The sequence below is a fragment of the Rhodnius prolixus genome, unplaced genomic scaffold (assembly GCF_049639745.1).
Source record: "Rhodnius prolixus isolate KJV_2025 unplaced genomic scaffold, Rpr scaffold_2, whole genome shotgun sequence".
Classification (NCBI taxonomy): Eukaryota; Metazoa; Arthropoda; class Insecta; order Hemiptera; family Reduviidae; genus Rhodnius; species Rhodnius prolixus.
The window spans coordinates 22,152,622-22,175,577 of NW_027411592.1; the positions used below are offsets into that span (position 1 = coordinate 22,152,622).

A 22,956-nucleotide genomic window follows, 5' to 3' on the forward strand; every position below is an offset into this window, starting at 1 on the left:
AAAAAAAAGAGAACAATTTGGTCAATTATTAATAACAATATACACATTAATTTGGTAATTATTAGAAAAATACAGAAAATTCGTAAGCCTTTTATTTATATTTATTACTCCTCGTAAGAAAGTATATCATTCAGATTTTCATGGATAGTTCGCTCAGGTGCCGTTAGGGATCGCAAAAATTAGGCTTTGGTCCAAATTGGGGACCTGAAACACTAATTTTTTGTTGTTTTTTTTAAATTACGTAATTAGCTGAATAAATAAATTTTGCATCAAATTATTTCTGCAACAATAAATATAAAGGAATCAAAGTAGGCTCCCAAATCTCAAAATAACCTCCTTGAATTTAACTACAGTAGTGTCAGAACAGCTGTTGTGGAAACAATGAAGGGACTTTCGCTTTTTTTTATTGGAGGTGAAAATCTTGAATGGAGAGAACTGTTTTCTACTTCACCACCATTCTAAAATTGTCTTTGATAGCTTCTGATTCTGATATTTTTCTTCGGGCTATGATAAATTCTTCAAGGTATGTGGAAATGCATAGTATATTTCTTTATCCCAGTAGAATTGTTGTTAAAGAACATTATTCATATTAATTACTTACAACATCGACATCTTTTGTTTATTTTAAAATGTGGTTGGTAGAAAGTGCTAATATCGTCGATTTTATCTTCATAGCTTCTGTTTTTCTTTTATAAGTAACCGTATCGTAGTTTAATCCATTATCCAAGGTGAATCAAATTGGAATAATGAATTTTACTTTTCTTAAATGAAGCTTTGGTTTTATTTCAGGCAGAGTTTGTTCAATTAAATCACATTCTTCAAGTTTACCCTTTCCAGCTCGACGATGCCATATGGCATCACTAGTTTAAAATGTATTATTTCATGTTTAATATTGACCAAATGATACAATTGGCATCATTTTAGTTTTTTTTTCATGTCTCTTGAGGCAGCACAAGTGAGGCCCATTTTTGTCTGCATTTGTTTTGAATATTTTTTTTTTTTACATTTTTTCTGTATAATAATTCGGTCCGGAAAGGGTTAACAAGTAAAAATTACTGGATCACTTGTTAAATTTAATGAACTAATTGAACTAAACCAGGGGTCGGCAACCCGCGACTCTTTTATCCATATTTTGTGGCTCTTCAGCCTGTCCAAAATAAATTTTATATTTCAATTTTATTGAAGCAAGGGATAATTTCATTTATAAGGTAAAGATATTTTTTCAAAAAGAATTTTAAATGTGGTAAGTTTGAAATTGAATAGAATTATATTAAAATACAGTACGTAATATATAGGACTGCCTCCATTTTCATTCAAATACAGGTTTAGTTATTATTTATTTGTTTATTTACTTTGCAATATATGAAAATGAATATATAAAACATTTAAATGTTATTGAATATCATAAAATAATAATTTGTGAATACAAATGATCTACAGAGTTTTTTACATTGCGGCTCTTGGTAAGATTTCTTAAAATTATTTAAGGAGAAATGGCTCTCTACTCGAAATAGGCTGCCGATCCCTGAACTAAACTGATGACCTAACTGTTGATAATGATAAATAAAAATTCGAAACCTTTCAGTATTATCGAAAACATGGCCAGGGATTAAAATCAACGACAAATGTTTTGCCAGATTTACAGGCGAGATCGACCTCATTTCATACTTATGGTTGAGCACGGTTGTGAAGCCAAGAGTCTGGGTTCTATTTTCACTGGCTTCCATCAGACACCCGGGTATTGTGGTATAAGGATACCCCTTTACCCAATGGTTCTTATGTACTACCTATTTTGTAGAATTTGTGAGATAAGAGGAGGTAATACCATCCATTTTTTTTTATGTATTTTTAGAGAGTGAGGACGCTAGGTTTCGGATTATTAGTCAGAATGTGTTGACAGTGGTGGTTACAGTTTTGCCCTCATGGTTGGTTTTATTGGTTCGGAAGCTTTGAATCTTAGGTGCGAATCTCTAGCCACAGGCCTGGAACCTCACTCTTATCCTAGGTCTTTTTTTAATAAATATTTTACCTAATTTTTTATTTTTAGGCATAGCAGTGTGAGCCAAGAAAGGTTTTGAATGGTATAACGTTTCCCATCCCACTCTGACAAATAATAATAATGATAATTTAATAATTTTAAATATTAATGGTCATTAACCTCAATTCAGAAATAAATCAGTCAAGGTTTTAGTGGAATCAGCTAACGTGTAAATAATATAAACAATTCGACATGTTTTATTAGACTATTAGAATAAGTTTACCTGAACTATCAATAATTCGGCCACCCGAAGGAGACATCGTCCTCTTATAACTTCCTTGGAAATTAGGAACTCCTTTCTCTTTTTCTCTTGGTTCCCTTCTATAATTGAGATATTGCGCCTTAGATTGGCTCCTAGAAACAAAATAAGATATCACTTATATAAACAATAACATTAAATTGTTATTAATTATTAGAAAGTAAGTGTCAGACACAATAACAAATGGCACTGTGAGCGGATAGAACATTATGCCTAGTAAAGTACACCACATATAACAAGAAATTAAGTGCTCTAATATTAACATTAATGGTTCCTGAATATATGTTTACAGAGAAAGTTCGTACACGTTGCTTTAATATACGGTAATTTCTTAGTTATGTTTTGGTCTAATATATTATATGCAGCAGTTTATATATTCTTTTTTGCCCATTTCACTTAATGTTTTTCTCAATATAATTACTTGTTGCGTAATATTAAATCTATTTAAATCCTAACCTTACATTGGTATAAACACTGGTTTGAAGCACTCACATGACTTTTTTGTTTTTGCAATTTATGTAACAATTTTCTTGAAATAATTTTTTACGAACAAAAAAATAGCTCACGCCACAAAATGTATTTAGAAAAGTGGCCTCAAATGAATTTAATTGCTGATGATAAAGCCGCTGAGTACACTTCAATAGAGAGAAGGTTAAATAACCACTTCTCTATAACAAACATTTTTCTGCGAAAATGTTACCAATAAAAGATCTAGATCTACAAATGTGCAATGAGGATACAGAGTTAAAAGCTTAAATGTTTTAGTCGTTCACGTGGAATTTCAAAAAAGCTGAATTATACTATCAGCAAAGCAGTATTTACGGTTGGATGATTTACACCATAAGCTTATTTCTTCTTTATTTATTTTAAGATAAATCCCGCTGCATATCCTTCACTGCCAACAGAAAAATACTCCCTCCTGGGATCACATTCCGATTCCTGGAGCGGATACCGTTCGTTATCTTGGACTTAACCTTGGCGAGTGAACCACATACTAGACTCAAACGACTTGAACTAAACCAGAGATATAGAATGATCAAAAGACTACTTGACAAACGATCGAAACTGACTCTTACAAACAAGAAAAGACTGTACTCAGCCCTACTATCTGCCACCTGGACCTACGGACTTGAACTGTACGGTACAGCTAAGCGTTCTAACCTGAACAGAATCCAAACCCTCCAGTCAAACATCCTTCGAACCACAACTGATGCACTCTCCTACGTGAGCAACTATACCATCCACACAGACTTGCGAATCACATTTGTTTCTGACCTTGCCCAGTTCATCAAATTCCACTCCCAACTTTACCTACACCATAATCCCTTAATCAGCAACTTGTCCAGCAGTAACCTCCCGTCAAATCCTCCTCGCAGACTGAGTCGAACGACAAAATGGCCATCGTTGGATGGCCTTCATTCATGCCCTTCCAGTGATTTTATTTTATTTACTTATTTATTATTTTATTTTGTTTTTACTTTACATATTACTTTATTTTTTTCTATTTCACATTTATGATGAACTTAAACGTATTCATATTTGCTTGTAGCGTCCATGAATTATGCAGTTGCGAATTAAATAATAAAGGGGGAAAAAATAAATAAAAAAACTTATTTTAAGCATCTGAGGCCATTGGCGTCCGGAGTTTTTTCCATATTCATTTAGCCTCTGGGCAGTGTTCTCTCGTTACTGAACAACGCTGCCCATCACCGGACAATAAGCTGTAAGGAGCTCCTAGAGAAGATAAAAATCTAAAGGCCTGCAGCTGGATTCGAACCCGGTATTTCCGCGTTGGAATCCAGTATACACTAACCACTAATGAGCAAATCCTTTCGCTTCAAAAAGCTTATTACCACCGTTTTCATAGTGGAATCGATCTGAAGCATCAAATTTGAGCTTTTTTGTGATTTAGGTTTTTGAATTTTACTGCTTACACACATCGTATGAATATACTACTTAGTAAAATCCATTTTTTCCGAACTCCAGAGACCTGATAGCTGATATTATTATCACAGGATTATTTCCTGTAATAATTCAAAATTAGGAAATGTGGAAGATTTTTATTAGAAAAAATGTTCCCAGAAAATTTGATTGAGGTTCTTCTGGGAAAGGAGGTTAGATTTCCTCTGAAGTGGCCCTTTTTTTTGAGTAAAGTACGGGTGCTATCTCTTGAGACTTTTTAAGGAAGGATAAATGTGTTGCTGAAGAACATTTCTCAGCAAGAAGTCGCCCTTTACTCAATAGTTGTTCACTTTTTACAGATTTTCTCGACGAGAAAGAGCATCTGATTTTCTCGCAAATTGTATCTAAGATGGTCTGTAAACTGTGCATATACGCATACATTTACTTAACATATTTCTAGAAAAATCGTTTCATCAATGCAATTCTAGAGGAGGGTCTGAAGTAGGTAAAAAAACAAACAAAAATGCGAGTTAGTACCTTCAAAAAGCAGTAAGAACTTTTAAGAGTGTTCTTTTTTAAAGCAAACACTAAAATATCAATATAGAAGTATAGGTCTTTTATACTCTCCCTAACGTTTATGCATTTCTAGCTTTTATGCTTGTTTTTCGTCATTTTGCACTCAAATCAATACTATTGAGATGTGAGACGGAAGGAGTATGATGACCTAACATTACTGTCTGCTGTTTCTTGCAGTTCTATTGATGTGAGGGTAGATTGTCTTCTACTTTAGCGAGCAAGGTCGTCTATAAAACCATGCACTTTCACGATCTCAAACTTACAATTCATGACTCTCTCATCGGTACAACCATACCAGTTACTAATTCTTTTTTCAATAATATTTATAAAAATGGTGGTATTACTTATTGCGTAAAATTGGAAAATACCTATTTAATCCAGAAACATTCAATTTATTATTTAAGTCAAAGTTTTTGAACGAATAGTTAGCTTTGGACCTTCAAGACTTCATAGTCTTGAATAGTCTTCATAGTTCATAGAGAACAGCACAAGCATCGGTTATTGGCATGATTCTTGAACGCCCAACTTCGGTTTCCAGGAGAGCACGAACTTCAAAATGAACTGTTTATCAAACTGCATTTATATCTCCTTAAAAAAAAAACCTTACATTTTAAAAAGTTAAGTATAGGGGTTGATTAAACGACAAAAGGTACAGCAATCAACAAGTAGCACAACAGTTCGCTTAGATTGACTGTAACAGAAGGTATAAAACTATAAATCATGAAATAGTTATAATCGTAAATAACTATACCCTATGCAAATAAACATACAAAATGGCGGAGAGCAATAGGACATGAAACATGACCCACAATTTTCTTTTACCTATTTCGCAAGAAAATAATTATAATTCTCAATTTTCTGTTTACCCTTACATTATTAAGAAAATAAAACTTTAAGCAGGAAAAATCTATTATTTTTTGTTTTTCTATTTAGACAATTATTAGCAATAAAGAATTGACCAATCACAGTGAAGAATGGAAGTGTGAACACTAGTAGCCCAATCTTGAGAACCATTGGCTATGAGTGGCCCAATAGACTGCTTTTTAAGAATTACAGTAGAAGTTTTAGGATAATTGCTGAAATATTGTGATTATCCCCGATTGGTAGTTGGATGTTAAGACCCGCCTGAAAAAACTGGCGTTTACTTTTTGTTATTCTGATTATCCGAATTCTCTAATGCACTAAGATAAAGCGTGGCTAAAAGCAATCAATTCAGGGTAAGATCTGTACTGTACGAATTTACGCAAAAATCATGCAAAACCATATATTTAAAATTCTTTTTTAAATATAATATATACAAAAAAAACTATAATTTATTTATGAACTTAAAATAAACTAGCTGTCTTCTAATTAGCATTCAAGGCTTAACCTTATAACAGAAAAGTGGGAGTTACAATGTAAAGTTCAAGTAGGCTAATGAATAATATTTAATTAATAAAATCCCCCGTAATTATAACATTTATTATGTACCAGTCTCCAATAAATTTAAAAATCAACTAGTAAAAACAACTTACGACAGATTGTCTAACATAACTCAATGACGCCACCCATTATTACCAACATTTAGGTTATATAAACTTGTAGACTTCTTTCCCAGTCTCCCGTGAGAATGTTCAAATACTGTGTAACAGCGTAAGAAATAAGAATTATTCAATTAAAAAGAAAATAATATTAATTAAGAGTGCAAGCATGGTAGTTTGGTACTAATGTAAAAAAAGGCACACCCCTGCGAACTTCTAGTAACAGTTTACCTCATGACGTCACCTTCATTGCTTTCTATTCGGCAGCGAATTGTTTGGGTTAAGCTCCTTCCTGCCAGTAATGATTTTTTAAATCATTAAAACTGAAGGCACGGTAGCTGAGACGTTAGAGGAGCGACCTGCAAAGCTGTGAAATGCTGGGTTCGATTACTGTTACTAAAACTAAATATGACAAATTTAAGTAAAATTTGTTAGTTATTCGTTCCCGTCCACGATACCATGCTCGTGCACCTTGGATGTAAAGCCAGTCTTAAAAAAAAAAAAAAAGGCCTTAGTTTACTTATCTTAAAAATCATTAAAACGGAGGGTGAAAGTGGACTAGCCTCTTTTTACGATGACCTCCATTCGCTGGAGGTGACTCAGACTAGCAAAACTGGCTAGAGATAATACTAATCGGCACGGACATTAACATAATCAAATTGGCGCATTCGGAGTTAGGTTGTTACTGGGTCTAACCTACTCTTAGACATAACATAGCCAAGTACTGCAGCAATCAGACTCACACGTGCAGGTTAAACAATTTTCTGAACGACTCCATCAACTCAACCACCAGAGTTGGGAGTGGCCTTGAGCTTCAAGGTCATATGCTTTGTTTTATACAATCTCAAGTAACACACTTCATTAGTAGAACATACTCTGTACGTTGGATGTTTAAATCTCTTGTGCTTATAAAAAATAAAATTTTGTAATAGAAGTTAAAGAAGAATTTTGTAATATTATAAATAATAATGTATAATTATCATCACTACATAGGAAATCACTTGAAAGCTAAATGAAGTGAAAAGCAAAGAGTTAAAATGTGCATTAAGAATCTGAAAGATACGAGCTTAACTAGGACCAACCTAAATTAACCAATAACAAATTTTTCGTTTTCGAAATCCGTTAAACTCGCAAACAGCTGTTTAGAATGATGGTCAGCGCTTTGATTCAACACCCCAAAAATGGGGAAAGTTAGCTGGTATGCCCAATAACTGTTTTACCATAAAATATGTTTCTTATAAAAACCAATGAATGTAGAAATATGAGTTAAAAAAGATTTTTGCTATAAATGCGAGATTTACCTACGACAAATACGAACTTTCAGTATGGGTGGAACATATTATTACGAGGGTCGTTTGAAAAGTCCGTGCAAAAATAAAAACTACTTAATTTTTTGGGGTAAACCTTTTTTATTTTTCAACATAGTCTCCTTTTAGGCTTATACACTTCGTCCAACGCTGCTCTAGTTTGTTGATCCCTTCCGAATAATAGGATTTGTCCAAGTCTGAAAAATAGCCATTCGTTTCTGCAATCACCTTCTCGTTTGAATAAAATCTTTTTCCCGCCAGCCATTTCTTCATATTGGGGAACAAATAGTAGTCCGAGGGAGCCAAGTCTGGAGAATAGGGGGGATGTGAAACGAGTTGGAACCCTATTTCCATTAATTTTGCGACCACAACTGCTGAGGTGTGAGCTGGTGCGTTGTCGTGATGGAAAAGGACTTTTTTGTGGGCTAATCGTGGGCGTTTTTCTTGCAGCTCGGTTTTCAAACGGTCCAATAACGATGAATAATATGCACCTGTAATAGTTTTACCCTTTTCCAGATAGTCGATGAGGATTATTCCTTGCGAATCCCAAAAGACAGTCGCCATAATCTTTCCGGCCGAAGGAACGGTCTTCGCCTTTTTTGGCGCAGATTCCCCCTTGGTAACCCATTGTTTAGATTGTTCTTTGGTCTCAGGAGTGCAGTGATGTATCCATGTTTCATCCACAGTGACGAAACGACGCTTAAAGTCCTGCGGATTCTTCTGGAACAGCTGCAAACCGTCCTTGCAACACTTCACACGATTTCGTTTTTGGTCAAGCGTGAGCAATCGCGGCACCCATCTTGCGGATAGCTTTGTCATGTCCAAATGTTGATGCAAAATATTATGTACCCGTTCATTCGAGATGCCCACAGCACTAGCAATCTCACGCACCTTCACTCTTCTGTCATCCATCACCATATCATGGATTTTATCAATGATTTCTGGAGTAGTAACCTCAACAGGGCGTCCAGAACGTTCAGCGTCACTTGTGCCCATATGGCCACTCCGAAAATTTTGAAACCACTTATAAACTGTTCTAATCGAAGGTGCAGAGTCACCATAATGTTTATCAAGCTTCTCTTTAGTCTCCTGAGGCGTTTTGCCTTTCATAAAGTAGTGTTTAATCAACACACGAAATTCTTTTTCGTCCATTTTTTGAAAATCACTCGACTTCCTCGATTCAAACGAATGCCAAACACAAAGAAATAGACCGATCTGGCTGAAACTTGGTGTGTGTTCTTCCAAGAGATGCTACTAACTAAACATAACCTCGATACGCGCCAGTAGTGCTATCTCTCTGACTTTGCACGGACTTTTCAAACGACCCTCGTATGTTGAAACTTAACGAGGGTAAAAAAAAATTAAATAAAAATATCCTACTACACCCAAATATAATCTAATTAAATGGACGATAGTTACAGTTAAGGAGGAAACGAAATCGAAGTAATAATTTATACCCACTGTACAATTCTGAGCCGTTATTTGTCTCCTGTTTTTCCTATATTAAAACTGTTGTCTATTGACCTGAACCATTTCAAAGATCAAGGGTACGTTTAAAACTAGATTAATAATACTATTGAATCTACCTGCTTTGGTGACATAAGTCCTTGAACTGTGAAAGTCTATACAGGAAATTTTTCTACATAAATTAATTGTTTTCTAAAAATATTGATTATGGTTAAATAGCCAATGTAGTCAAGACAAGATTTATAAACAATTCATACAACCTACACTTATCTTTTAAATGATTAAACACCAACAAAAACGGTGACAAAATTCCTTTTATTTCATTTCCACTGCAGGACAGTAAAGTAAAAGTAAAGTAATCGCCTATTTTTTTTCAGGCGGGCTTAACGTCCAACTACCAAATAGGTGTCGTGGACGGAGGCGACTAGCAAACATACTTTACTGTAAATTTCTTTTATTAACCATTAAATTAAATCCAAGGCCTAAGTCCGGGAATCGAACCCAGTACCACAATGCATATTAGCTTTACAGGTCTCGCCTCTTAACCTGCTCGACCACCGTGGCACCTCACTGCAGGATAGTAAAGTAATCGCCTAATTTATCAGGTGGGGCTAATTATCCAACTACCAATTAGGGTCGCGAACGGGGGACGGAAGCACATACTTTACTGTAAACATTTTTTTATTACAAATAAAAAAAGTAGCTATATGCAGGATTCGAACCAGTAACGCCAAGTAACCTTTTACTTCTTTAACATAGACTTCTAAATAACATTACTTTTTAAATAGCTGTACTTTGTACTTTAAAATAAAACAACTTTGAAATTTAAAAATTTATGAAACTTAATGAAACTATAGGTTATAGTGGTAGGTAAACAATTTGCTATACGAGGTGTGGCTATTAAATAACGATACTGATGCTGCTACAGAACTACATATGCATGCGCCAAATCCTAACGACCGTCAGCTGTGCAGAGTAACGCCTTCTCTTTCGATTGCAGCGTCTCACGTGTTTGTAGAGAAATCAGTCTGACCGGAACCGTCGTTTGTGTAAGAAGTGTTGGTTTCGTTTTGTCGAAAACTACACATGTAGTAGAGCAACAAATTGTCATGAAATTTCACTTATGAAACTTGGTGAAACCGCTACTGAAACTTATCTTTTATTAAAAGAAGATTATGGTGATGAATGTTTATCACGTGCGCAAGTTTTTGAGTGGTTCAAGCGTTTCCAAAATGGCCGAGAAGATGTCGGAGATGATGATCGCCCGGGTCGCCCTTCCACGTCCAAAACGGGTGAAAATATCGATTATAATTAATCAACATTACTACCGTGAGGTGCTTGCTCAACTGCGTGAAAGAGTAAGGAAAAAAACGTCCCGATTTGTGGAAGAACAAGTCATGGGTTTTCCATCAAGACATCCTGCCGGCTCACACTGCATCGTCTGTCAAGACGTTTCTAGCCAAGTACAACATCCCAGTTTTACGCCATCCGCCTTATTCGCTTGACCTGGCCCCATGTGACTTTTATCTGTTCCCCAAAGTCAACTCTGCATTAAAAAGAACACGATTTTCAGACGGTTGAAGCTGTGAAAGAAAAAGCTCGTAGAAAAAGACTTCCAGCACTGTTTCGAATAATGGTAAATTCGCATGGAGCGTTTTAGGGATAGGGGAGGAGTGTACGAGGTGTGTTCAAAAAGTAACGGGAATTTTCGTTTTTTGAAAAAAATATTTATTTATTCATCTACATTAATATTGTCGCCTTCAAAGTAGTCCCCTTCGCATACAATACACTTGTGCCAGCGCTTTTTCCAATCCTCGAAACACTTCTGAAACTCGATCTTTGTGATAGCTTTCAGCTCTTTCAGCGATTCGCTTTTAATGTCATCTATGCTTGTAAAACGACGGCCTTTTAATGTTCTCTTTATGTTTGGAAATAGAAAAAAGTCACATGGAGCCATGTCTGGCGAATATGGAGGCTGGGGCATCGTTAAAGTTTTGTTTTTGGCCAAATATTCACGAACAAGCAATGAAGTGTGAGCAGGTGCATTATCGTGGTGCAAAATCCATGAATTGTTTTGCCACAAATTCGGGCATTTTTTTCGGATTGCTTCACGCAAACGGCGTTGAACTTGTAGGTAGTACTCCTTATTGATTGTTTGACCTTGTGGCAAGAATTCATGATGCACTATGCCATTAAAATCGAAGAACACAGTGAGCATAACCTTCACATTCGACCGCACTTGTCGAGCCTTTTTCGGTCTTGGCGATCCAGAATGCCTCCACTGGGACGATTGAGCCTTAGTTTCGACATCATATCCGTAAACCCATGTTTCGTCACCTGTTATAACACGTTTCAGTAGATCCGCATCGTTGTCGACTTCATTGAGTGACTCTTGAGCAACTTCCATTCTCCGCTGTTTTTGTTCGAAATTCAACAATTTTGGAACAAATTTTGCTGCCACACGTTTCATACCCAAAACATCGGAAAAATTTCATGGCATGAGCCAATTGATATGGCAACATCATCAGCGACTTCTCTGATTATGATTCGGCGATCGCTCATAACCATTTCTTTCACTTTTTTCACGTTTTCATCGGTTGTTGATGTGCTTGGACGTCCAGGTCGTTCGTCATCTTCAACGTTTTCGCGGCCATCTTGGAAACGCTTATACCACTCGTAAATCCTTGTTTTACTCATAGCAGACTCACCATATGCCTTTATTAACATTTCACACACTTTATTACACTTTATTTCATTTTTTACGCAAAATTTAATACAAATTCTTTGATCCATTTTTTTTAACAAACAAAAATCGCCAAGCTCGAAAAACACGTCTAACCTTAACGGCTGCCACATAAGAAGTAAACAATGAATATTACTGAAAATTTTATCGTACTTCAGGGGCATGTGTACCAACATAATAAAAAAAACAATTTTGCAATCAGACTCTGCAAACCCGCGAAATTTAAAAATTCCCGTTACTTTTTGAACACACCTCGTATATTGAAGGTGATAATAACTAAATATGTATAAATTTAAAATAAAATGTTTTATAGCAATAGTCTCGTTATTTAATAGCCACACCTCGTATACGTAGGATGCCCTGGTCACGTCATGAAATATAGATAGAACCAGTTTCAACCATTTAAGCGCTGAATGAATTCCTCCCTCGTCAATAGGGGTTTTCTAACCATTTGCAGCAATACTCATTCAACACTGGACATCCGCTCTACACGATGAGTGCAAATGGTATCCAGCTGATAGAGTAGTGGGATTAAAAATTATTTTTTTTTTTTGTAATAAGATGTAATTAAGTTGGTAGGCGTGGGGATTCGAACTAAATTATAATTTTGACTCGTTTAATACAAGAAAAATTCAAGAGAAGTTTGGAAGGTAAGAAAACAAAAAACAAGGATAAACCTGACGCCATTAAGAATGACATAAGACCAGTCATGTTCCCTTGTCAAACGATTATCAAAAAAATGTTATAATGGCCAACTAGCTCCTTATTATCATAAACAATGTAGCATTATTTTTTCAAAACGTGTAGAAAATACCAGCACAGCATCTTGGATGAGAGCTAGTTGAACGTAACAAAGCTGGGGTTATAATGTCGCCCAGCGAACTGTACATACTTTTTTTATTTTTATTTAGTACAGTACTATAAAACAATTCCCGTATTTACTTTACTTCATTATTTATAGTTGCAATTAAATTTAACGATAAAATATGATTTTTAGTAGCTGTTGTTGAAGGAAGCTATTACGATTTTCTTGAAGAAATACGTAAAAGGACATTACTTATTACTATAATCACTAAGTGTTAATACTAACTCTAAATTAGTAGACACGTTCTTTCGACAAAATCAGGCAATCAAAAGGGCCACTTTACTGAACAAATTGTTTTGAGTTTTTCCAAAAGCGACCCCATCGATTTTCTTTAATTATCGAACGCTAATTGCACACTAGAACGGAAAATACTTCTTCAGATAGTTCAAGGGGCAGGAGATGTAGTTAAGCTGTCCTACAGGGTGACAGCGTTTCTTCCCAGTAGTGTAATAATAGGAATTCGTGGCCATTAATATGGATTAAATGTGTAATTAAAAATTGTAAATTTGCAGGATAATGGATTGAGCGAAAGTGTCATTTTAACAGAAAAAAGTCTGTTGTGTTTTTTCATTACAAATTCTAATTTTCAAGACAATTTCATTGCGTCCACTTCGAAAAGAGAATTTCGTGAAAGTGTCCGCACCAGACTTTTTAAAAGATCTCTAATAAATAAACCAACTTTAATGATTGTATAACTTCTCTCCTAAATTTCTTTTAATTTAGTAAATTGAAGGATAATGTAATGAATTTAACTATTTTTTACCCACGGAAGTGTACACATCGAAGTTTGTTTTCAATTTCAAGTTTTAGTACCACTACCATCGATTCAACTCCAAGTATTGAGTCCCTGGTCGCTTGAACAACTCAACGTTGGTCCTTCACCCCTAATTTTTTATAACTGGCTCATCCATTTCACTGTATATCTTCTACTTTTGTAAAGCAAGATAATAGTCAAAATTTGAGAAAAGGTGTAATTACGGGTCGTTTGAAAAGTCCGTGCAAAGTCAGAGAGATAGCACTACTGGCGCGTATCGAGGTTATGTTTAGTTAGTAGCATCTCTTGGAAGAACACACACCAAGTTTCAGCCAGATCGGTCTATTTCTTTGTGTTTGGCATACGTTTGAATCGAGGAAGTCGAGTGATTTTCAAAAAAATGGACGAAAAAGAATTTCGTGTGTTGATTAAACACTACTTTATGAAAGGCAAAACGCCTCAGGAGACTAAAGAGAAGCTTGATAAACATTATGGTGACTCTGCACCTTCGATTAGAACAGTTTATAAGTGGTTTCAAAATTTTCGGAGTGGCCATATGGGAACAAGTGACGCTAAACGTTCTGGACGCCCTGTCGACTGTCTTTTGGGATTCGCAAGGAATAATCCTCATCGACTATCTGGAAAAGGGTAAAACTATTACAGGTGCATATTATTCATCGTTATTGGACCGTTTGAAAACCGAGCTGCAAGAAAAACGCCCACGATTGGCCCACAAAAAAGTCCTTTTCCATCACGACAACGCACCAGCTCACACCTCAGCAGTTGTGGTCGCAAAATTAATGGAAATAGGGTTCCAACTCGTTTCACATCCCCCCTATTCTCCAGACTTGGCTACCTCGGACTACTATTTGTTCCCCAATATGAAGAAATGGCTGGCGGGAAAAAGATTTTATTCAAACGAGGAGGTGATTGCAGAAACGAATGGCTATTTATCAGACTTGGACAAATCCTATTATTCGGAAGGGATCAACAAACTAGAGCAGCGTTGGACGAAGTGTATAAGCCTAAAAGGAGACTATGTTGAAAAATAAAAAAGGTTTACCCCAAAAAATTAAATAGTTTTTATTTTTGCACGGACTTTTCAAACGACCCTCGTATTTTGCCCTTTGGTAAATATATAAAGAAATTATAAATAAACGCTCTATAAATAACTAAGCGACTATTTTTGGACTAGTCTGTGCGTCACTCGTTTGGGCTCGCTGTTTGGAATCCTTGCTAGAGAACCTTTTTCATTTGCTTCTTAATCAGAATGTACATATAATAATACCAATTAAAATAATACAATTATTAGATAATGAGAACAAAACGACGGTTTAAATGTAGCCAATGTTAACATCACATTAAACAAATTGGACTACTGACGGATGGGTTAGTAAACCTTGTTTTTTTATGCGGTACAGAAATTTAATTTGGCCAAACGTTACCACCTACAATAGGCTGGATAGCAAAATATATAAATAATATTAAATAAAAACTTCAAATAATTCATTTAAAAAAAGAAAACTGTAGGGACAAACTAATCAAGAAAGACAATTTATAATAATTTAGCCAACCAGTACAACGCTTAATAGAGGAACTGTACACGAATGTAGTTGATTTGATTAACGAAAATTGGCGAAACAAACTGCCGCAGATAATGACAAGGTTGTACGTGAAAAGGAAGTTAATACCACTTATCGAGATTGGTATAATTTCAAGATTAGATCGAAAAGGAAATAAATACCACTATTAATACTGATAACAAGTCGTATTTTCTTATTACGTAATAGACCAGTTTAATACATATACATGTACTTATACTTTAAAGAGTTTTACGAGTATTTATTATTATTTTCGTACTTATCCCGGATATGTAGCATTTTGAGACCAAAGTTATTGCATGATTAAATTTTTTTTTTTATAGTTAAACGCAAACATAAGTGCTGTGAATCGTAAATCAATGATGGCTGCCTTTTTGTTTCACTTTCAACAGCTGGCTCGCCACAGGATATTAATGGAAACGATGTATCGATTTCAAATAAAAGTCAATTAGGTAAAGCCGGGTATTCCAGATCAATCAACATTAATGTGAGTCTATCTCAATTTTATAACAAGTAAACAATGACAACGCCCTTAAGTTATATTCATTGTGAGTAATTGAAGTCATTTTATGGCATTTAACGATAGGTTAAAAGATAAGATATTATGGCTTCATCCAAGCTTCTAATACAAACTCTTTGTAGAGAACTTCGTAAAATAAAAATAGACGAAAACTTCGTCTATACAGTTTATGTTCAAACCAGATGAACCAGAGAGGTTTACTATAATTAAGGCATTCGAACGGATTGAAAGTGATTACAGCAACAAGTCAACCTGAAGATCATTCATACTGAGACAGTAGTTATTTTCGGGATAGCATTTAAAATTATAAAATTCATTTTCCACTGATTGAGCACATCCCTGTGATCAGCTTCAATATGCATTTTACTGGATGTAAGGCCTAAAAAAGCAATGGCGGGTTCATGCTGATTTTGGCATTGCTGAAAATGAAACAGCTGGTGTAGTAGCAAAATTAGTAAAATAGGCGTCATCGCACAATTGCATGTATCCTACAGTAAAGTCCCCACACTTAAATTCACAGCTTTCTGTATGGACAAAAGAAAGAAACCAAAAGCAGAAATTTGGTATTTTAGTGGCCATGTTAAGATAAAGGATGGAGCACTAGATAGTTCTTTCCAGACATCAGTTTCCTTACAGTAAGGCAAGATCAAAATAAGTTTCCTGAGAAGTCCAGATCATGGTCAAAAACGGACCTATCTTCTTCGTTGGTTTTACATTCTTTAATGATCTAGCTTGTCTATATGATGGATTGTCACCTAAGACCTAGAAACACATTCTGTTCAGGTAGTGGAGAGGGGGGCACCTTTGAACTATTTTAATTTCTCGCCAAATATTTGAAACATTAATGATTGATAATTTTCTCTATACGCAGTGGTAGACCTGTTGTATAATTAACAGTTTTCTTTCATTTTCATGGTTTGTAAAGTCAGAATTGAGAAATGTTATATTTTGTAAGGTGGAAATAAAATTTTTGTTGCACCTCTGGAAGTGTATTGTGAAGATTATAGTGGACAAGGTGTAAGTATTGTTAGTCCATACTAACATTTGGAATTCGTATTTTTAAATCTAGTATTTACGAAAGTCTATTTGCTTGCAAAAAGTGTTGGAGATTATATTTTCTTTTATGGAAGGAGAGGGGGCACATTTCAACATCACAGTTAAAATATGCCCTACCGACCTGCAAGTTTGTGACTTTTTTTTTTTGTTTAATCGCAGAGAAGGGGAAAAATGGTCCGAACCTACATTAAGAAGCGCAACAAACCGAATATTTTGTTCAAACTTCCTAAACCCATCACTTCGGGGTACAACATCCCGAACTGAGTCATTCTTGGTTTTTGAACTAGATTTCAGTGGTTTAAAAGAGAAAGTAATGTAGTAGTGAGAGAAATAACTGATAGAAGGTAGTTTCAGAGTAAAGTAATATCATTTCTTTCTATTTTATATTGTGTTCAAAGCTACCCTACTAGTGGGGCAGATATTAACATTTGACACAAAATGTTTAAATAAAAAAAATGGAGATATGTATGTAAAGTACCAACTGTTTATAAGAAGACTTGAAAGTTGTAGAAAACAAAATAAAAAGGTTCAATAATACGATTCTGTGCACTCTGTAACGGAAAATGTAAATTCTCTTCAAATGTGCCCCCATCTCAAATTAAATTAAATCTAAATTCTGACAAGGAGCGATTCGAGCTAAAGAAGTATCATCCAAGAAGAACAGTCGCCAGTCAAATGAGACAAATTAAGTGAAAAAACGCTTAATAAGTCATTTTAATAAATTTTATATCAATTGATATCATGGAAATAATCTAATATTTTTCACTAAATAAGTTACCTTAACCTAGCTTTGCCTTAATGTTCGATGTCACCTTCTTGTATATATTATACATTCATTTTGAATTTTGAGTTTACTGATAGTTTCTTGTTGTAACAAGAGAACTCTAGATAATAATATGCGTGTAATATATAATGGATTGTTGTGGACTGATGTTAGGAGCATCCAGGATACAAAAAATAAATCAGGATAAATAAATAATCCTCAAAGAACACTTTTTCTTAACTCTACTTAAATCTACTTAACAAGTAAATTACCTGCGAATCTCCGATTTCGTAAATAGTCCCAATCGAATACAAATTTGTATCTATAAGCTCTTTGAAAGTTTGACTAAAAATTCTCAGTTATATCAATTTTAAGATAAACGGCCATTTACTACAGTGAATTCCTTATATTATGCAATACTAAAGGTCCAACTTGTTGTGACAGTTATATTCTACAAAATATAAGAACTAGTAGAAGGAATTCTTCCATAAGATTGTCCGATATATGTAACCTTCTTCACCACCTTAATAGAGGAGTTATTTTGCTAAAATGGTCTAGAAGTTCCGTTTCTATGGAGGTAATTGTGATAGTGAACCGGTAACGGTAGAATCACAATCTTCTCACACAAACGCCGTGTGCTGTATGTGTTTGTGTCACTGTCCTCCAAGATATTCCTTTTTTTGTTGTTGTTGTTGAACAAGAACAATAAGAATTTGGTAAAAGAATCAACAACATCCACCAAATTTCTAAACAACATTACATTGTTATTACTGCAGTTAATGAATTTTCAAAATACGTATGTGTGTTAATAATTCAACTACAATACAGAATAAAGTTCATTGCAATCGATATTCCACTTTAAATACTGAATATATTTTTTAAATTTCAACTTTTTAAATTGAAAAGTTTTCAAGGGAACCTCAATTGATATAGTGATATATCTTCTTAAAGCAAAACATGTCACAGGTAACCCTAACTCCCAAAAAGAAATCTCAAGGCAAAAATTTCATGTAAAAAAGGAGTAGTTTGCAAGCACTCAGATCTGGAACTAATGTGACTCCTCGCAAAAAAGTTATTTGTTCTCTGCTATCTGTAAAATGTTCAGTAACAAGGAAATTGTAATATTTAGTATAAGTTGAATTAAAATACACAAAGAAATTTTAAATAACAGATAAACAACTTTTTTGTATGCAGCTTATTTAAAAATGTAATTCACTCCACATTCAGATTATTAATTATTGCATAATTTATTTTCATCATTATTCATACATTAGTTGGCCACACCAATAGAACAATAGGATCAATAGAACGAGTACTATAATTGTCCATATTTCCGCGGAGCTAACACCAATTGCGGAGATACAGCAATTCGAAATATGAAGGAAATGCAAAACTCCCAAACTCTATCACCTTATATCTCATTTAAAAATACAAATAGAAATCTGGAATTTTGCTCAATTGTAGAGGTAAACGAGTACTATAACTGTACAGTGTAACTTTATTTTTGGTATATTTAGTTTTTAGAAAAAAAACCTTCAAAAACCATCAACTTAAAGGTGTAAGTGGATTTTGCGAATTACAAAATTTTTTATTTGTTTGCTAAAAAATGTTATAAAAATTCATTTCTGATTCTAATGTTTCAAAACAAGTGTTTCAGTTCATTATTACATTTGTAAGTCTATCAGTTGCATTTGGAGATAATAAAGATGTTTTGTAAAATTAGGATGAATATCGTGGGTCATAAAATTATTCAGGGTGGGCCACCAGTGGGCGTGGTCCACCATTGCTGTATGGTTCATCTAATAGACTTAACACGTAATTATTGCATATGTTTTTACTAAAACTGACTTACTTTAAATATCAATGTAAAGTTCATCTTTTTTGGTGACTAATTCATTAATTAATCCAAAATGTATACAAATTATTGCCGATTTTAGTCATTATTTTGTATTACTTTTTTTTTTGCCATGCTTACGGTCTATGGGCTCTGGGCTTATATGTACTTATTAACAATTATAATTTCTTGTACATTGTTAACATCTAAGGTTTGTATGTATTCTGTCCTGACTGTTTAGGTCTTAACAGCTAAATGTTGATAAATCGCCACTCTTGTATTCGAGTATTTAATTTATAATATCAAAGACTATGCCGGTTTAATCATGTTCATTTAATGGGATTATTGGATAATCTTGACAAGTTTGATCATATATTGGGCGAGGTAAGAATTCAGTTGTTCGGCTGACATCAAATATTTGTGAAGCAGTAATCTGGGTGGGACTCTACAAGTAAATACGACCACACCGGCTGTTTTCAGACATGTTATGAACTTAAAATATGATATTAATTTTCAAAGATAATTATAGATTTCAATGTAGATTAAACATCCTGTTACTAAGAGACAAATTTCTAGAATTTCCAAGCTGCACTAATAAAAACCTCAAGATTTCCATCAAAAGAAACCCAACTATCAACAAATACATTTAAAAGCCACAATGTTAGTCGCAAACTCTTTTAAATTGTTTTATCAATGATAAAAGTTTGTATATTTCATGAATTTCATCCTTTAGAAACAGCAAGACTCCATAAAGACGATCATTTTTTGATTCTTATACATATTCCTCTCTCTAAATTCATATTTTCATATTCAGAGACAAACTTTTCGATATTATTTTGCCAAAACTGCCGTCAGTAGGACCATTTTTTACCAATCTGGTCTTTAGAAAATAGAATCTCGTTGCCAACAAATCTACATTCAACCGACCGCCCGTGGGCCTAACCTTCATTTTGAACTATAAAATGTATACATTTAAATTACGAAAATTCTCTGCTGACGTTTCTAATTATTTCTATTAGTTCTTCTACAGTTTCATAGTGTGCATTAAATTGCGCAGACTGTGGCACTTATTTCAATGACCGCTTGAAATTAAAAAAAAAAAAAAAAGTACTAAACTGCATAGAAGTACAAAAAGAAGTTTCATGAATGAATTAATTTAATAAGAAAACATTAATGAATTTTAAGATGACTCAAAAAAGATATTTGTTTTTACGTTAAGCTTTTGTCCTAGGGACTAGGTCATCTTCAAGTTTGTAGAACATATTTTTACAGTAAAAGATTACAATGTAAATTGGTTTGATGATACAAAAAATAGTTACAACAGGAACAATGGCATTACTTAATCTAAAGCAATAATTATTTTTTTTACCAGATAAAAACCTCTTTTCTAATAGAAGTTGCGCTAGAAGCATTGTTTACGCCTTATTTAATGTGCTATGAATAGGAAAATATTGAAAAATCATTATTGTTTAATAATTTCCAGTCACACGCGATTAATTCCAGTTAACATACTTGCGATCTTGTTCACCTAGTTAAAACTACTACAGATTTATAGTAGCGATTCTTCAACACTTAACGATGGCTATCTGCACATTCATTTATGATACAATTGATAATTATAATGCATGACTCAACCGCGTGGCATAATTAGCTTGAACTGTAAAATTGGCTACCTCTAACAAAAAAAAATGTATTAAATAAGATAGTTTTTTTAAGTAAAACAAGATTAACTTCGAAGAATTAAAGTATACGAGAAATAAATGAAAGAAAAATCATTAATTTTTCGAAGCAACTGTTTTAGCAAATAAAATATGGGAGAGAATAAAGTATGACCCGTTTTTATGAAGCTTTCCAATAACTCAAGATAGCAGCTCAACAATTTTATGGGTAATTTGATGTCTTGATTATGAGAGAAAGTGATTATTATTAATCATTATTTATAAAGAGTAAAAGTTATCTCCAAGTAAATACTAAAAAATAAAATTTATACTCACAGGATGTGACGCCAGTTAGAAATTAGATAATAATTCTTTGACGTTTTATTAAATAAAAGTGGTAAGTATGTTAATTATAAAAATGAAATTTTCGTACACTAAAGTATAGTTTCGGTGTAATCTAATCATTTACTGCTGTTGGATAACCTAAAAAAACCTATTAGAATGTTGTGTAAATAAACCAATGTTTACCAAATAGTTGTTTACATCAATTTCATCACAATTTTATGTTTCAAGTTTTCAAATAAATTGCTTAACCTGAGCTCAATATCGTCCATAAATTAAATACAGAATTTTTTCATGGGCATACAATGCTTATTTTTAAAAAGCAAATGTTGAGCGTGCTTTGCTCAGCCAAAGTAGATTTTTAAGAACGCTTTAGATCTTCAAATTTCTAAAATTTAATTTAAACGCATGGAATCGTAATTTCATTGTGTATCGGAAGAACATAACTTTATTAGCAAATGATTTTAATTGTGAAAATGAGGAAGTCAAGGGTTACAAATTGCACATAAAAAAAAAGGATGTTAAGGTTTATTCACATTAGTAGTGTGTGAAATAGTAATTTGGAGTAACTACAAACTATTTGAAGTTTCGTTTATAAAAATAGTACTTGTTTAAAATATTTCATAACATTTTCTCAAATATTTCAGTGAGATCAGAAGTAAATGTTTGAAAGGCAATTTGTAACCTTTGACTTCCTTATTTTAAGACAATCTACTTTAAAAATTGACTATTGGTCCATTTAAAAGAGTTTTCAATGAATTAAACAACTTGATAAACTAACACTGATGAGTGCCAGTGAACACGTTTTCTTGTAAAACAAACGTAATTTCTCGTACGAAGATAAAAGGAATCCTGGAAAATGATATACCGTTTGAAAGCCCATTAGACAAAGGAAACTTTTATAGAAAGTGCCAGCACCTAGGTCTGATAATGTTCACCTAAGGGCGTAATGAGTTTTCTTAAAAATTTCGATTACTTTTATTTTTCCCAGTTTCCGGAGGAAGATTGAGGCCTGTTTGAAGAATAATTTATGCTTTAAAATCGTATCAATTTTTAGGAAATTTATCTGTCTTTCTAACCGTGTCATCAGAATCGAATTCGGACTAAAACTTTCTGAGTAATAACATTTTTATTGCAAAAAAGATTACTTTTAAAATCATTAGATTTAAAAAAAAATTAAAAGTGACGTCACTCAAAAACAGTGGAAAATATGAAGTTAGCCAATACGTCATTGAACTCCACTTTACATGTACTACACACAATAGATCTATGGATAAAACTTACTAGTTCACCCTGTATATATCGCTAATCAAACAAATTTTTGTGATTTAATAAAATAATCATTTTGAAGTACCAAATATATGTAATCACACACTTCGCTGGCTATTTAAGCTGAGGGGAGAGTTACTATATTTAAATTGTAGACCTTGGCTTGAGAGAGATTCCGACCTAGAAATGTGTTCTCTTTGTAACTTCAATACCCGCGAAGAGATATATCATTTTCTGGGTGTGGGTCCTCTATTGGCGGAATTTCGAGTTCTTTATTTCAATAAGCGAACTCTTGCAAGGGATGAAATTGTTGCTTATTTATCCGGCCAAGTAAATCCTCGCCCATTGATCCGCTATGCTCGTCATGCTTGGAGAGTTCGGTATATCTGGATTGTGGATTCTTCTTAGAATTTCTTTTCATGTACATTTCATTTATTTTTCGTATCATTTATTTTGAACTTTTTTTTCGTTTTTGTACTTTC

General features: G+C 33.8%; 1 protein-coding gene and 1 long non-coding RNA gene across 8 annotated transcripts in view; one reads left to right on the forward strand and one right to left on the reverse strand.

Annotated features, from left to right (window-relative positions):
* The window catches only part of Shrm (shroom), a 689,404-nt gene that overhangs the window by 8,490 nt on the left and 657,958 nt on the right, over positions 1 to 22,956 (reverse strand). For all 7 annotated transcript variants that reach the window (XM_074118535.1, XM_074118541.1, XM_074118537.1 and 4 more), the window contains one exon: positions 2,262 to 2,392. In XM_074118535.1, coding sequence (XP_073974636.1) covers positions 2,262 to 2,392 — 131 coding nt within the window. The remainder of the gene's footprint in view (positions 1 to 2,261; positions 2,393 to 22,956) is intronic.
* On the forward strand, positions 138 to 2,189 carry LOC141449288 (uncharacterized). The gene is made up of 3 exons (XR_012455434.1): positions 138 to 523; positions 1,586 to 1,818; positions 2,048 to 2,189. It is a non-coding gene; the product is annotated as an uncharacterized lncRNA (long non-coding RNA).